General features: G+C 40.5%; 1 protein-coding gene across 3 annotated transcripts in view; it reads right to left on the bottom strand.

Moving 5' to 3' along the window:
- The window catches only part of OSBPL1A (oxysterol binding protein like 1A), a 215755-nt gene extending 200149 nt beyond the window's left edge, over positions 1 to 15606 (bottom strand). For 2 of the 3 annotated variants that reach the window (XM_082417820.1, XM_082417822.1), the window contains exons 1-3: positions 15367 to 15606; positions 6942 to 7118; positions 4067 to 4189 (exon numbers count right to left, since the gene is read on the bottom strand). In XM_082417820.1, the coding sequence (XP_082273946.1) occupies positions 4067 to 4187 (121 nt within the window). In that variant the 5' untranslated portion in view covers positions 4188 to 4189; positions 6942 to 7118; positions 15367 to 15606. The remainder of the gene's footprint in view (positions 1 to 4066; positions 4190 to 6941; positions 7119 to 15366) is intronic. The other variant, XM_082417821.1, reaches the window with a different exon arrangement.
- Positions 15607 to 16276: the final 670 nt, after the last annotated feature.

The following is a 16276-nucleotide window of genomic DNA, read 5'->3' as shown; positions in this document are numbered from 1 at the left end:
CAGGTGTCCCTCCTATGTTCCAGCACAGGTATTTCAATCCTCACCACTCCCCTCAAGCCTCTTACCCAGACACCTGCCTCTTAGCAAATGATCTGATCTCTTAGCTTCACAAAGAAGAGAGAAGCTTTCATAGGATTGCCTGGGCTTCCTGGCACCAAATCCACCCCATACCTCTACCCACAGGCGCCCATCCTTCCTCCTGAGGCCTCAGAACAATCACGCTTCCTGGATCCGGGATCCCATGCCCTCCTGCTTCCCAAGTACTCCTTTTCCTCCTTATCTTCAACCTCTCCCTCTTTAGTTGGGAATAGGAAGGAGCAGGTAAGGACTTGCGTCTCTTCCATCTAACAAGGAAAAGCACCCAACCCCTCCCTCTCTGGTCCCGGGCGCCCTCCGGCCACTGTCCTCCCCACTCTCCTCCCCTCCCCACCCCCGCCAGTCTTCACGCTTCCCACCTCGCGCTCCCTCCCATCAGCTACCCACCCACTGCAGACCAGGTTCATTTCCCACCGCCTCACTAAAACTGCCCTCAATTTTTACCAATAAATGGTGTCACTGGATCCCAGGGGCACTTTTCAGCAGCCAGCGCACCACGTCACTGGACGGCATCTGACAGCCCAGGCCAAGAGCCTCCACAGCCCTGCACTTCTTCCCAGGGCTCTGTGGAAACTCCACTTTCTCTGATTATCCTTCATTACTAGCATCTCCAATAATGACACCTCTCGGCCCTTTCTCACTGCTTTGTTTATAGGCTCTTGACTTCAAAATCCATATTTCCATTTCCAACTCTCTACTATTCACCTCCATTTGGACGATACAAGAATACCTTATGCTCAGGAGGTACAAAGCTGAACTCACTTACCTTACACATACACATGAGTACAGAAAAAACACCTGTTCCCCCTCCCACATCGTTTTCACAATGAACTGCCCCATTATTCACCTCCCTTCTCAAGTCAGAAATAAGCACCACTCTTGCTGCCTTTCTCCTTTTCAACCCCGTCCAACTCAATCAGTCCTATCAATTCTACCTCCTAAATGTTAACTATACCTACTTTTCACCATTCCCATTGTTTCTACTCCCATTTAACCCAAGAGTCTCCTCTGAGTTGCTGCAGCAGCTTCTGAACGGGTCTCCTCACATCTAGTGCTTCCACATGGGATTCTGAATCAAGAAGTCAAAATTTACAAAACCCTAAATAATTCTTAAAATACTCCAAATACCAGTAAAAATGTTTAAAAAAAAAAAAACGGCCATACTGTACAAGTTCTTGATAATCTTTAATAATTAAAATCTACTTTTTAATTTCACTTTGGTAAATAATGTAGCAGAGATACTTTCCCCTATCAATAAATCAGTATCTACATAAAAAAATAAGTAAATAAATGAGCTATTAAGTCATGAAAAAAAAAATGCTCCGAATATCCTTTATACTCTTTACAACTTATTATGGACATCCAAAATTTTTTATCAATAAGAAATATCAAGTTTAGAAATATTTACAGAAAACCGTACCCTATACTGAATATTAAACACTGGGAAACACCAGCAGACGTTATGGGTAATACTCAAGTAACTTCCCATGCAGACCTTCCAGCAAAGCAACAGGACAGCACTACACAAAATCATGTGTTGATGTTGCCAATATAAGCTCTTATTTTGCTTTCAAAAACTTATCTCTTAGATCACTCATAGAATTTATACAAAGCATGCTACGTGTATAAACATATTAGTATTTATTTCATTTGCAAGAATGTCTCGCCATTAGCAACAGACGGGACCATGAACACATGCTCATAACGGCAACAGCTACAAGCCAAACTGCCCAATTAGCTCTTCCTTTGTGCCCCTAGCCTAGAAGTGTTGACCTTAACCTTCAACTGCATGTCAGCGCTTCCCTCTCTCCCTTCAACTTGACATCAGTGGATTCCTTCCAACCAGTAAGTAACATCTCTATGTTGATTGTTGAGCTTTAATTCTTGCAGAAGAATTATACTACACTTTACCATTTTCTCAATTTCTCAGGGTTTGGAAAAACAAAATGAGATAGAAAAGAAAACCAAGAAATGCCAGGCACAGGGATTCCCATGTGGAGACACTCACACACCCAGTCCCAGCCCTCCCCACTCACTGCTGTTGGGTGAACTCACATCACCTGATTACGTTGTTCCTCTACATAAACCCTTCAAACTGCCCTGACGACAAGTCTGACTGACAGGTATCATGAGGGTGAAATTTTGAAAAAGCAGTAACACCTGTCTCTCAGTTTTACATTTCCAAGTAGGTGACTCTCCACTAACTAGCCTGAGGCAACCATGGGTGAGGGGGGGGGGGGGTGGTTGGTAGAAAGTAAAGGGTTGCTGAAGATTATCAAACCAGGCATGTTTCTGGCATTCCAAACAGAACCCCAAGGTAAAGATTAAGAACCAGGTTTCTGTTGAAGGATGAGAAGGATTTTTAGAATTCGTTTAGCATTCCAAGAACTGACTCAGACTACAATTTCTGGACAACTCAGAGCGTGGTTTCTTCACTGCTACAAAGATAATACTCCTTCCGCACTGAGGGTGAGGCCATGAAGTTTGCTGCTCTATGACAGGAGGAGAATGTGACACAGCAGAACAAAATACCCGTCAGGGACAGAGGGCTGTGGGAGAGGAAAAGACGTAAAATGGGGCACATGGCTCCTGATTCTAAGCCCAGAGAGTGAGATAAGTCGAGGGAACACTGCGAACAGGCAGTGGCATGTAGGATGCTAGGAAAAGGTCCCCTACCAGGCCACCTAGCCTAGCACCAACCTGCACGGTGGCCACGTCAAAGTAAACTCAGTAGTGCAGGCAGCGGGAAGGCCAAATGTTGGCTACCTAGAACTGCTCCGAGCCCCCATGGGTCACTCAACACCCCCATGGCCACACCCACAGGAGTGTGGCCGAGGTGAACCAGCAAGCCTAGGCCGCGTGCCACAGGGAGACATGAGAGAGGTTCAGGGTGACACAAAGCCAACAAGAGCCAGGATGAGACTCCCAACACAGCCAAGGAGCACCACCTGTGCTTATGAAAAACCTGCATTTGACTCTGAAGAGTTTTACTTCAGCTACAAATGCTTCAGGGGCACTAGGAAGACAGGTCACCAAGGAACCAAAGGCCGTACACACAGAACAAGGCTCACCTTTACATTTACAGGCCACCTTAGGTGAGACAGGGGAGGACACAGGTGAGAGGCTCTGGGAGGCCAATCATTTATCGAAAAAGCTACTGAAATGGAGGGACCCAAAGACTTATATTTAGTCCTCCAAACTCTCAGAATGAGAAGGAGCTTGTTGAAATATCAGAGCCAGTTTAGAAAATAAAGCCTATTTCTCTGCATCCCTGAGTTTAATCTACTTGTAACCTTGCTACACAAGGCACATTGTGATTTGGCTGCTACCTACCCACCTAGCCTTATCCCTCACCCCTCCTGCCTGCAAAAGCCCTTGCCATCTAGGCTGCTTCTCACCTCAGGACCTTGGCATATGACATTTCTTCTGCCTTGACCCCTTTTCTTCTCTATTTTTACTTGGTTAAGTCTACGCACTCTTCATTTATCACCTTAGAATAATTTCCTCCAAGAAGCTAATTCTTCGAGTTCCAGTTACATACTTCTTATATGTTCCCTAACACCCTGCACTTCATAGCTTCCATATTCTATACATATTGTGCAATGCAGACTAGTCTGAGTTAGTAATCCACTAATCTCAGTGAGGGTAAGGATCCTGTCTGACAACATTTCTAAGGTACTTCACATGCTTCACCTACAACGTCTTCGAGAAAAAGAAATTATCATAGCATGCATCCTGTGGACTCGGGGGTCACCCTTGTAGTTCATAAGGTTTAGGACCCATGACAATATTAAGACTGGATCTCAATTTCTCTGACTTAGAGGGGAGAAGGAGAGTATCCACTCTTACGGGGGTTCTTCCTAGGATAAGAGATGAAAATTTATTGCAAGTTCAGAAAGATTAGTGCTAAATAAATGATAAAGTAGTGCATACTCATAAGAAAAAGCTAAAAAATCCATTCAAAGGTTACCTTTGCAGTTAATGTCAGCAGTTACTTCATTCCTTTCCATGGTTTCCAATAACTGTCTTACTTCTTCAGCGTTGCCGTTTCTGGCATGATGGAGAAGCTGTTGCTCTGCTTCTGTGCTCATTTCTAGATTTAAAAAATAATAACATTGCTATTATCGAAGAACATATATTAGCTTTTGGATATTATCTGCTAACAGATAAAAGGGAACAAAAAATCATGTTCATTCTGCAGCTAATAAGACAGACACAAGAACTGATTAAATGAATCAGCTGCAGGGCCAAAACTTGACCTTGAGACTACGTGCCCTTTGTATTATTACTGAAGAAGTGCACTAGACAATTGGGCAAGTTTCTTACTCTCTCAAAGCTTCAGTTTCCTCACCTGCAAAATACAATCAACCTCATGACCTGTTGTAAGACCGTGTCTATGAAAGCACACTGTCAAGGTATTTTGTAAATAGTTATTAGTACAACATCAATAACCAGATATAAAGTTAAAATACGGCAATTCAGCAGTTTGTATAGAAATATCATAAGGCTGAAATGTAAATTAACACAATGTGAGAAACTTGTGAGAAAATAAATTACAGATAAGGATCCTGGAGCCACGATACTTACAAATAACTCTCATATTTTCTTACCAAGCCTCAAGCCAACTATAAAGGACTACAATCAAATTTAAAGCACTGATGTCAAAATGTTATGAACAGCAATTCCCAGAAAAAATACAAATTTCTTTCATACTAATAATCAGTTAAATGCAAATAAATCAAACACAATGATATTTTTTTGCCTACCTGATTAGCAAAAATAAAAAAATTAAACACACCAAATGCTGGAATGAACAGAAAATGTGCACTCCAGTAAACTGCTAATAATATTATGCATATTATATATTATAATAACATTCACACAATCCTTCATATGTTGCAGAGGGAGAGGCAACAATTTGACAAGATGAAATAATTTCAAAATACACAAAGGGTTCCAGGAGATAGCCAAGTAACAAATACCAGGGATCTGTCTCCCCACCTACACAACAACTGCACTGGCTGACTCTGTCCGATGTAACTAACAATTCTTTGGAACTCTGGAACCTCCTGAAGGCTTGCAACTGCCAGGGAAGACTTGGAAGGTAAATGTGGTTAATTTCAGCTCTTAGGGGTAGCAGCTCCCTACCCCCCACCTCCAGCCACTCAGCAGGCACCTGTGCATGTGCTTCTGGAGCAGCTTGCTGGAGCCGGCATCAGCAAAAAGGACCCTGTCCTCCAAATACTGGGGAGCCAGGCTCTGATCACTGATTGCTGCTTCTGACCACAGAAATGCAGACAAAGAAGTGGGCAGCCATTGTTGTTGCACCTGCACCCATGCTGCAAGCCTCTCCAGTGGCCTGGACTGCCAGAGGATTTAAAGGGCCAGCACCCTTTTTCCCCCTCTCTTCTTTTTTTCTCTTATCCCGCTTAAATTTCCCCTTAATTTCCCTCTTTTAAAGACTAGGACATTCACAAACAATTGCATATATGGGGAAAATTACAATGTGACTGTTCATGCCCACCAAAGGCTCAAAAAAGACATGAGACAACCTTAAGTTTAGGCTGGCCCTCAGCAGAAAGGTAGTCTACAACAATCAAAGACAAACAAACAATCAAAAAAAACCGACAAAAAATTAGCAAACCCTGAGGAAGAGGAGTATCTGATTTCTAGAGTTACTACATTAGATTCAAATGTCCAGTTTTCAGCAGCCAAAAAAAAAAATCACATGGCATATAAAGAAAACAGGAAAGCAGGGCCCCTTCAAAGGAAAAAAATAAATCAACAGAAACTGTCCCTGAAAAAGAACTGATGGCAGATATTCTAGACAAAGACTTCAAAAAAAGTCTTAAAAATGCTCAAAGAACTATAGGGATATATGGAAAAAGTCAAGAAAATGTATGAACAAACTTAAAATAAAGAGATAGAAAGCCTAGGGAATTCCCTGGTGGTCCAGTGGTTAGGACTCCATGCTTTCACTGCCCGGGGCTCAGGTTTAATCCCTGGTTGGGGAACTAAGATCCCATAAGATGCACGGTATGCCCTCCAAAAAAAAAAAAAAAAAAACAATGCATGGCTAGATTGCATATAATTTCTTAGATTGTAAATATGTCTATATTTTCTTGAATTTCAGAAGGAAATTTTTTTAATAACAATTTTTCCCCTGAATTTTGTTTAGACAGAACATTGGTGAAAGTATTCCTTACCTGTGGGTGGAGAAAATAAGAGATGCCCTAAGAGAATAAAAGCCTAAAAGGAAACCAAAAAGAAATTTTGCAGCTGAAAAGTACAATAACTGAAATGAAAAATTCACTTGAGGAATTCAAAAGCAGATTTGAGCAGGCAGAAGAATCAGTGAACTTGAAGACAGGACAATAGAAATATCCTTTTCCTGCTTTTTAAGAATGAATCAAAGAACATTTGAAGTAAGTATCTTCAGAACATACTAGAAATTGTTTATTATTACCTTGGGTTCTCACTACATTGGGTTTACAGAAAAAAAAAAAAAAAAAAAACCCACAATTTTTTTTAAGTTTTTCAACTTCTGTAAAATAAATATGAAGAGGGTAAAATTAAATCTACTTAAACAGTTCATTGTAATATCATATTAACCACGACAGCTGCTCATTAGTGCTGCAATTGGAATTAAGAATCATTCAAAGGTTTGCTGAGTACCCACCAATGACAGAGACTGCTACAGGCACTGGAGGTATGATGATGGACAATACAGTCCCTGCCCCCCAGACAGGGCAAACACGCACACAATTATACCAAATGTGCCAAGTACAGTAATGAACAAGGGACGGTGGCTGTACAGAGGACAAAGGGGGTGATTAGCCCTTTACCTGCATTAGTATGGGAAGGAATCACAGAGAAAGTGAAATTTAAGCTGGGGCTTGAAAAATGAGGTCACCAAGACCAGCAGGATGAAGAAGGTTTCCAACCCTGATGGACAACTGTTACACCAGAAAAAATCTTGGTTGAAGACGTGGCTCCATTTGGTCGTGGTGAGTTTGAGATTCCTGTGGGAAACAGAGAGGGAGATGTCCAATAAGCAGTCAGCTAATACCAGCCTGAGCAAGAGAAAGCAGTTATAGGCTAGAATTAAAATGGGGGGAGTTATCAGCACATCAGTAGTCATTAAAATCATAGGGGTAAATAAGACCTCTTACTGGGAGAAGACCAACACTAAAGGCGAAGGCGGCCAGTCACTATGGTCCAGCAAGAAAGGCCTAAGGATGGACAGAGGGACAGGAGAAGGCGATGGCACTGAAACCAAGAGGGGAGAGGGTTTCAAGGGGTTGGATAGGTGTGAAATGTCAAAGGAAGGGCAGGGACAAGGCCTGAAAATGCCGACTGGTTTGGCAGCTAGGCCATTGATGAACTCAAGAATACTTTAAGTAGAAATGACAGAGGCAAATAGATGTGGGTAAATTGAGGAGTGAAAGTGGGATGATGGGGAGAGACTGCAGCAGATTCCTTGAAAGCAACTCTGTTTTGAAGGGCTGGGGATAGCTTCAGTTTTCGGATATTAGATACCTGGGCATGTTCGTAGGTTGTGGGACAAGAGCCAGGAGAGAGGAAAAGCTTGAAAGACAGGAGGAAGGAGGGAAGAGAGGTGAAAAAGATCCTAGAGGAGCCTGAAGTAAGTGGATGAAAAGCCCAAGCAAGGATCAGCCTTGAAAAGAGGAAGCACCACACTAAGGCCGGGGGCAGGGCAGAGGGTAGTTAAGGGGCCGGTGGGGAGCTGGGTAGAGCTCCTTCCTGTCTGATGCTGCCAATTTCCTACGAAGAGAAACAGATTCTTAGGTATCTTCATAGGCAAGAGGAGTCTTACTATGAGACAGGATGGGGAGGGGGGCATGGAGGGGAGAGGTAACAGAGGTAAATAGAACAGATTGTTTGAAAATTAAAAAGGGTACAAGGCCAGTTAAATTTCACCGAGACAGAAAATTAAAACTCTTGTTGCTCTATGCCTAAATTCCATATGTGTTCATTTTAACACAGGCACCTGTCTGATTAAAAAATATTCTTAAAACAATTCATTCTCTCCTTTTCAAAGCAATTTCCCACCACATCCATTAAAACTAGCTACTCTACCTGCAGGCTGAGCAGATTCTAAAGGTTTGTCAACTGTAACACTTGGAACTTAGTCAAATAAGCAAGACCTTGAGGGTAAATTCCAAAATGCAAACAGGCATTTTCAACACTTTTCCTTTATAAACTTCTATTACTTTAGAAAGGAGTGGTAGGAGTTGCGGGGTGGGCTGACACTTTGCCCTATCTCCCTTTAGAAACAATTTTGTAAAATCATATATACATTTAGAACTTACTTCCATAAACAAATTATGTTAGGAGCAGAAAACAGTAAAAACACAATTTTATAACAAAATAATTTCCTAGTGCCTCTAACACCCAGTCAAAATAGCACAACTCCAAAAATATCTGTAATTTAAAGACCAAGTAAACGTCTTAAAATGATAGCTGTACTACAGTAAAACAAAATGATCATTATGTTCCTTTCAGCTATGCTGCAAAGAAACTCAGAAGATGTTCCAAACCAAGACATAAAAACATTCATTATTTTTTCTTCATCCAAGAACCATTATAACTAAAAGTCCACTGCCGTCTATGCAGACCTGAAGATTCAGAATTTGATACATCAATAGTACCTAAAACTTTATTCCTCAGGTCAGCATCTAGGTAGCCAGCTTGGGCTAGGAAGGTGCCCAACATGACATCCACAAGAAGCTGCAGTTTCCCCATCACCTCCAGGGCCAACAACACTTTCCCTATCTCTACTATCACAGTGTTACTACCAAGAAACCCTTAAATGAGGGCTGACCACGGTCCAGGCATTGTTCTAAACTTTGGTGACACAGTAATGAATAAAACCAGGCCTTACACTAGGATAATTTATGTTTTATGTTATTATATATTTTAACATATATAATATATATTAATATATATGTGCTTATATTTATATATTTTATATATATATATATGTATACACACACATTTTTTTTTTTTTTTTGGCCATGCTACACAGCTTGCAGGATCTTAGTTCCCTGACCAGGGCCTGAACCAGGGCCACGGCAGTGAAAGTGCAGAGTCCTAACCACTGAACCGCCAGGGAATTCCCAGTAACTTATGTTATACAGAAGTCAACTGTACAAATAAATTACTATCCACATTTCTCAAGAGGTCTGACTTGCCATCTCCACTCCCAACCTCCACTAGATCCCCTTTATAAACCTTCACAGCACCTTATTTTTGCCACAAATGTCTGTAGGTGCACATATGGTCATTTCTTTGGCTCTCCCTACACTACACTGTAAACTTAATGAGAAAAAGGGTCCCACATTTCTTATGTGTCCTCACTATATCCCTAGTACCCAGCAAGGTGCCTAGAACAGAGCAGGCAACCAAATATTTATTAAATGGACGGATGGATGAACGTGGAATTAGTTTTTCAAGAACAAAGCAATACCGATAGGAAGGCCTAAGAGTAACATGTTCATTATAAGTGGTACACCTTTATCCAGTGATCAAAAAATGAAGTTTTTTTTCCTTATATGCCACAGGAAATGAATTAAGATCATACCAAAAACCATACCTTTTTAAAATATACACTCCAGAATTATTGAGGATTATCACTGCTTCTTTAATTTGATATATCTCTAATTTATAATTTGTGGTTAACAGTTAACTTTAGAAAAAATACAAAAATCAAAGAATCCAAATTCAAATGTTGAACAGATGTTAAAAAACTTTCTTTGGACTCATGAGAGCTTATTTCAAAATGCACTGTCTCTGATGTTTAAGCCAAAAGAAAGACAAGTAATCTCTTAATGTATCTTATGAGACTAGATTTGAGCCACATCTTATCAGCATATATAGTATTTTTCAGTATCTCTTTGTGGATGTTTTCAGCCACTCTTTTCACATTTACGCAATTCCAAACTCTGCTTTTAAGATTAAGGAATGAGATTTTAATGGCCAAGAGAATGTTTTTGAGGAAATAACTAGTCAAAAACATTTTGAGCTTCAAAAACTAGGAGACTAGAGACCTTATGTTTTGCCTTATGTTTCCTCTCCTCCAAGGTCCACTGGGGAAGCCAAGCTTCTAATTCTAAATTATTTTGTGGAAAGCAAATTTGTTTTGTTGTTGTGTAAACACTGTATATTACCTAATTAAACTGGTCCCCATACTTGATAATCCATGCCACTAAATCCCCATTCACTACAGTGGATAAATTCTGTGGCCCTAACAACTCTGAAATCTTGGCAGAGACCCTGAAACTTGTAGCTTAAAGGGCAATCAACATTCAATTCAGTCAGAGGTCTACTATTTTACAAGTTGAACTGCTACTTTTCTTTACTATTTCTACAGAATCAAAGTAGAAAATTCCTAGAGAAATCAAAGACAGTGAAGTTCAACAATCAGAGCTAATTCCCCTGAGTACCAGACACTCAGAATATTAAATGATGTGTCCTTTAACAGAGTTCTTAAAGGTGTTTGAAGAGTTAAAATTCAAAGACCTCCAGGCTAACTTTATTTGATCATACATACAGCAATATTTAACTGGACATTATAAAACATCAGGAAAGTATGGTGAATCCTCAAAAACTTAAACATAGAATTCCCATATGATCCAGCAATTCCACTTCCGAGTATATACCCAAAAGAATTTAAAGAAGGAACTGCTGAAAGAGATATCTGCACATTCATGATCACAGGAGCATTCTTCACAAGAGCCAAGAGGTGGAAGCAGCCCAAGTGTCCACTGGTGGATGAATGGATGAGCAAAATGTAGTATATACATACAATGGACTATTATTCAGCCTTCAAAAGGAATGAAATTCTGAAACGTGACACAACAATCATGAACCCTGAACACATCATGCTAAGTGAAATAAGCCAGACACAAAAGGACAAATACATGACTCCACTAATATAAGATACTTGGAGTAGACAAATTCACGCAACCAAAAAGTAGAATGGTGGTTATTAAAAGCTGGGAGAGGAGAAAATGGGGAGTTAGTGCTTAACAGACACAGAGTTTCAGTTTGAGATGATGAGAAAGTTCTAGAGATGGATAGTGGTGATGGCTACTGCACAGTATACTTAAAAATGGTTAAAAACATATGTTACATGTATTTTACCACAATTAAAAAAAAATGAGGGGGTTCAGTTGTTAAGACTTCGCGCCTCCACTGCAAGGAGCGTGGGTTCAATCCCCGGTCGGGGAACTAAGATCTCACATGCTGCTCAGTACGGCCCAAAAATTGAAAAAAAAAAAAAAAAGAGGAAGCATCTGAAATTTGGCTCTAACAATTGAGAAATAGCTTTTGTACTATTAACAGAGCCAAAGGAAGCTAATTATTCAAAACTTGTTATGACTATATGTTGTGATGATTTTTAAAATTCTCAGATACTGATTTTATGCTTGGTAATACATTATTAAAATAATATTTGAAATGTACTGTATACTAGGGATTTGAATAGTGAGAAAAATTAAGTATTTATGAATACATATATTTTACAAACTAAGTCTTTAAAACAAAAAAATCTCTAGTGTGCTCAGCCCTGCATTCCGAAGTACACTAGTTAGCTGCTTAATGGTGCTTTCGTTTTCCAATATTTTTCCTTCCAATATTGTATTGTTAATATAAGGAAAATATTAAAAAATTCAAGTGACTATGTTAAAACATGGCGATAGAAATAGAGTTTTGCTCTCAATCTTATTAGTTCCTAGCAAGCAATCATTAAGTTCTTTTACGTGATCACATACTCCTCAGTGTATGTATGTGTGTGTGTATATACCTATTTGTACATAGGCATATACAAACATGTATATATAGAACTATGACATTGGTGATAACACAAATAATTAAATGCATTTTTTTCTTGGTTTAGAAATTTAGCTTTGGCAGATAGATTCATATTTAAGCTAAGACTGATTTTAGAGATGAAGAAACTGAAAAGCACAAAGATAAAGTTAATTGCCAAGGGTATGGCTTTAATAGCCACAACCAGAATCTAGAACTTCTTATCAAGGGATGAAATATTATTAATGCTATATATCTATAAAACTCAATTCAGCCTCTAAAATTAAAGGTCCTAGTTACTGTTCATGTATGAGCACTGAGGAAGCGGAATCTGAATTATAGCTTAATCCCCTCATTTTAAGAAGATTTACTGACTGAAATGAGACATCCAAAATATGGCAATTTAAGGAAAATGACAGCAAATTTTAAAGTCTATTTTAGGAAGCACTTGCCTTTTTTAAAAATATGAAATTAAATTAAAAATCACTTAATTTTTAATTCAGTGAAACTTTTTCTCTAACTTCAACAGGACCCTGTGTCCTGATAAACGACATCACCTCTTTTGCAGGAGAAATGATAGACACCTGGCTATAACTGTGATATGTCTTACTACAGTTTGTAAGCCATTGAAATCAATGTAAAATGCCTATACCAAATTATTTACTTTATATTCGACTTATTTACATTACTGTCTCTTATTCATTACGTACCCACACTGACTTGGATGCCATACAGGTATAATAAAAGAACAAGCCTACTTGCTGCCTATTTATTTATTATTTTACCTTTATTCAGTCGAAAATGTAAATGTTTAACAAAACTGTTGAAAATGAAATAAGCTTCATGGCCTTGCTTTATGAAATTGTTTAAACCTTAGGTTGCTATACATTTTATGTGCTTCACAAACAAGAACTAACCCTCAGATGCAGCTCTGATTTCAATTTGAACTTCGTAGATTCTACTGTTAATAAACAGTTAATAAAAACTATTAACTATTGTTTCCAAACAGTTTGGCCCATAGAAGCAAATGGCAGATAAGTCCACAAATTAAGATAAATAGTTTTAGATAATAATACCAACCAGGAGGCTGATCAACTGTTACCTTCCAATGAAAAAATTCCTTAAATTTTAGATAAAATGTATTTAAATGTTTCCCATTTTATTTCACATTTGAAAATTACCTTCCAAGCTTAATGAAACGTGTAATAATACTGACCAGTTATCCACCATATGGCCAGAAGTTTCTCTTTAAAGGAAAACTTTAAACAACAAAGTAAAAACGTGGTTACTTTCCATTGTCACATGATAGGAAACTGTACAGTTAAAGACCACTTTCACTGTATAGTACAGTAATTTCCTATTTGCTGGCTGATGAATACAACTCAGAAAAAGTTAGTGACCTAGTATATCCTCTTACTTTAGGCATTAAAAAGTATTCTTATACTTGCCCACCTTATTAGTGGATGAGATCAGGTAAGAGAAAAAAATGCAACATTTCTAGGGATCAAGAACATCCTGTAAGATACTTAGATGACATTATGATCATCAATATATTCTGTACAGAATGCAAGAGAGTATCTTTTCTGACACACATTAACGAATCCTGGTGAGACTGGCATCAGCTGGCGCCTATACTGCTAACACCTGTCCTCCTCCTAGGACCTGGAAAGAATTTACAAATCAATAAAGTTCTAATTACCACCAGACTTGGCTTAACCACTTCAAATTTCTTACATGTGCTTGCTCTATCCTCCATATGTTATTAGTTACGCTGATTTCCACTTTCTATTGACTACTTTTCTCAGTGAATACATATAATGTACAAAAGCTCAGCTCCTAGTAATAGCAAGAGGTAAGAAATCGCCAAAGTGTCAAGTTTGAGGTATTATAATTATAGATACGTCTAAGTAAAATAAAGCCACATGAAGAAAAAAAATGTGTTAAATAGACATTGCACCACGTTATCACACAAAAGAAATTGGCTGTTTCTACCTAGTTGCTGGTTCTAAACAAGTATCATTTCCCTTTGCTTTGGGGGAAGAGTGGGAAAGCAATTTTCACAGAAGTAACATCTAGCTGCTCTGAATTACAGGTGTAAGTGCTGTGCAAATAATTCCTGCGAGGCTGAGCAGCCTCCAGAGACAAGGATTAGCCAGCCCCCCACCCCCAAATTTCTGCTGATGAACAAGGAGATATTTAGCAAGTGTCATCTGATAAACAGACTCTGGCAAAACCCTACACTGATACACAACAACTGCTCCAGATAAATCTACTCAGCTTGCAGCAGTTAACTCCTATTTTGCATATCAGTTGCTCAATGCTGGGACAGTTGCTCTGCCTGGGAGAAAAGAAAAAGATAAATTTTAAAAGGAACTTTACTGACGGTTTTCTCCTCTCCCCCCTCCCCCTCCCCACAGACTGGAGATAGAGCCCTTAGTTTAGAACCTGGGAATGAAAAAAGGTTGAATTTTATAACTATTCTGTAATTAATACAGAGACCTTTAAAATTTCAGCTGGGGAATTCAGAAATTACACCTAGGCACACCGGCTGCAAAAAATTCGTTGCCTCAGAGTCAGACCACGAACATTGCTAAGCCATCAAAACAAATCAAAGTATTTTCCAAATTCTGAGTCAAGAGGTGAGGATATTCTGCTCTATAGCCAGAATGCATCAATTACAATACAACGCTGAGATTTTCAAGGAAAACACACCACTGATTTTAAAGCTGATTTCATTATGTTATCAACTATCCACAAAAGCCTAATCGCTAAATTTGCAACATTCAAACAGTCTAGTTTAAGTTAACATCGTCTGCCAACAGTTCGACTTCACAATACAATCTACATAAAGCAAAGGCTTTCACAACTGAAAACTAATATTAACTACATCAGGATAACCCTTTTCAACGTCTCCTGCCATAAATGAATCCTTGTTTCTCTTGTGCTGCTGCAATCTTTCACACTGTTTCTGAATTCCTCTGATAGTCTTTCATGCTAGTAGAATTGAGCACGAGGTACACTGTGAGAATGGTCACGTGAACAGCTCGTGACTTCCACTGTGAATCAATACTCTTCACGCCAGTAGGAAACTAAAAGTTGGAATGCACACATCCAAGTACCGAGAAAGCAAGCAGCTGATGACTTAGTAGGGAATGCATGTGGCACCAGGACGAAGTCCTAACACCCGAAGTGGAAATGCAACAAATACCAACATCTTGCTGCTTGTAACAACTAACTTCCTCGCAGCGCTGGAGCATCCAGGGACTTCGGGGAAGCCTAGCTCTGGCTCAGAGCCCAGCATCTCCAGGTCACGACCCTGACCATCCTCGGAGACGCGCGGAAGACGCGCCCTCGCCCCCCACCACGCGCGGACAGACCTCCCCCACCACCAGGCAAGGAGGGAGCCCGTTCGCAGGGGAACCGGCCTAGGAAACTGACCTACGCGGTCACCCGGGCTCCCAGAGCTCCCGGGGTGGGGACCACAACAGCAGGCTCCCCGTCTGCCCGCCTCACGCCCAGGAAGCGGCCATCAGCTGGCTCGCACCCCCGGAAGACTCGCGGCGCCGCGGAACGTCGGTCTCCGGGATCCCTGCGCCGGGAACCGGGTGGAGCGCAAGGCGGCCAGGCACCACTCCGCGAGGTGGCGCCGCCCCTCCGCGCGGCCGGCCCCACGAGCGCGCGCGCGCGCCCTGATTATTTACGGCAGGCCCGTGGGGCACGTGACCGGCGCGCGGGCCTCGGGGCGCGCTCGGCACCCGGCCCCGCCCCCGGCCTGGCACGTCCCGCCCTTAGCACGCTCCAGTCCCGCCTGGACTACCAAGGACGGTTCCAGGCTTTGCCAACCGCAGCCGGGAAGGGCAGAGCCTTCGCGCTCCTCCCACCACGCCCCGACCCGGAAGATGGATGGATCCTGCTTCGAAGGCCCCCCACAAGCCAAAGCAAATGTAAATACTGGGTTAATGCTCTGGAAATTTATTAAACCAATACATCACCCAGCTGCCCAGATTTTTTCTTTTCTGCTTTGGTTACCACTTCACTTTACCCATGGGAACTTAATAGGCAGTGTAAATTGGCTGCACCTCTTTCTCTTTTCACATGTCAAAGAATGGTCTTTAAATGCTAACAGGTGTAAGCATGTAAGATGTATATGAGTGAGGTATGCTTAAAGAGAGAAGGTTTTCCAAATTTTCCTTCACTTCCTCCCCCCATCAAATATCTTTCATAAAGAGTCCACCTCTTCAGACTCGCACAACAGGTCTAGCCAGAGCAGTTAACACATAGTCTATAATGTGAAGGTTCAAACTCTAGGGTAATTACACCCTTTTAAAAAATGCATAGCTGAAAAAGA

This window comes from Balaenoptera physalus, assembly GCF_965194825.1.
Source record: "Balaenoptera physalus genome assembly, chromosome: 12".
NCBI classification, from domain to species: Eukaryota; Metazoa; Chordata; class Mammalia; order Artiodactyla; family Balaenopteridae; genus Balaenoptera; species Balaenoptera physalus.
Note: the sequence above shows the minus strand (reverse complement) of the source record. Positions and strands in the feature narration are given on the sequence as shown.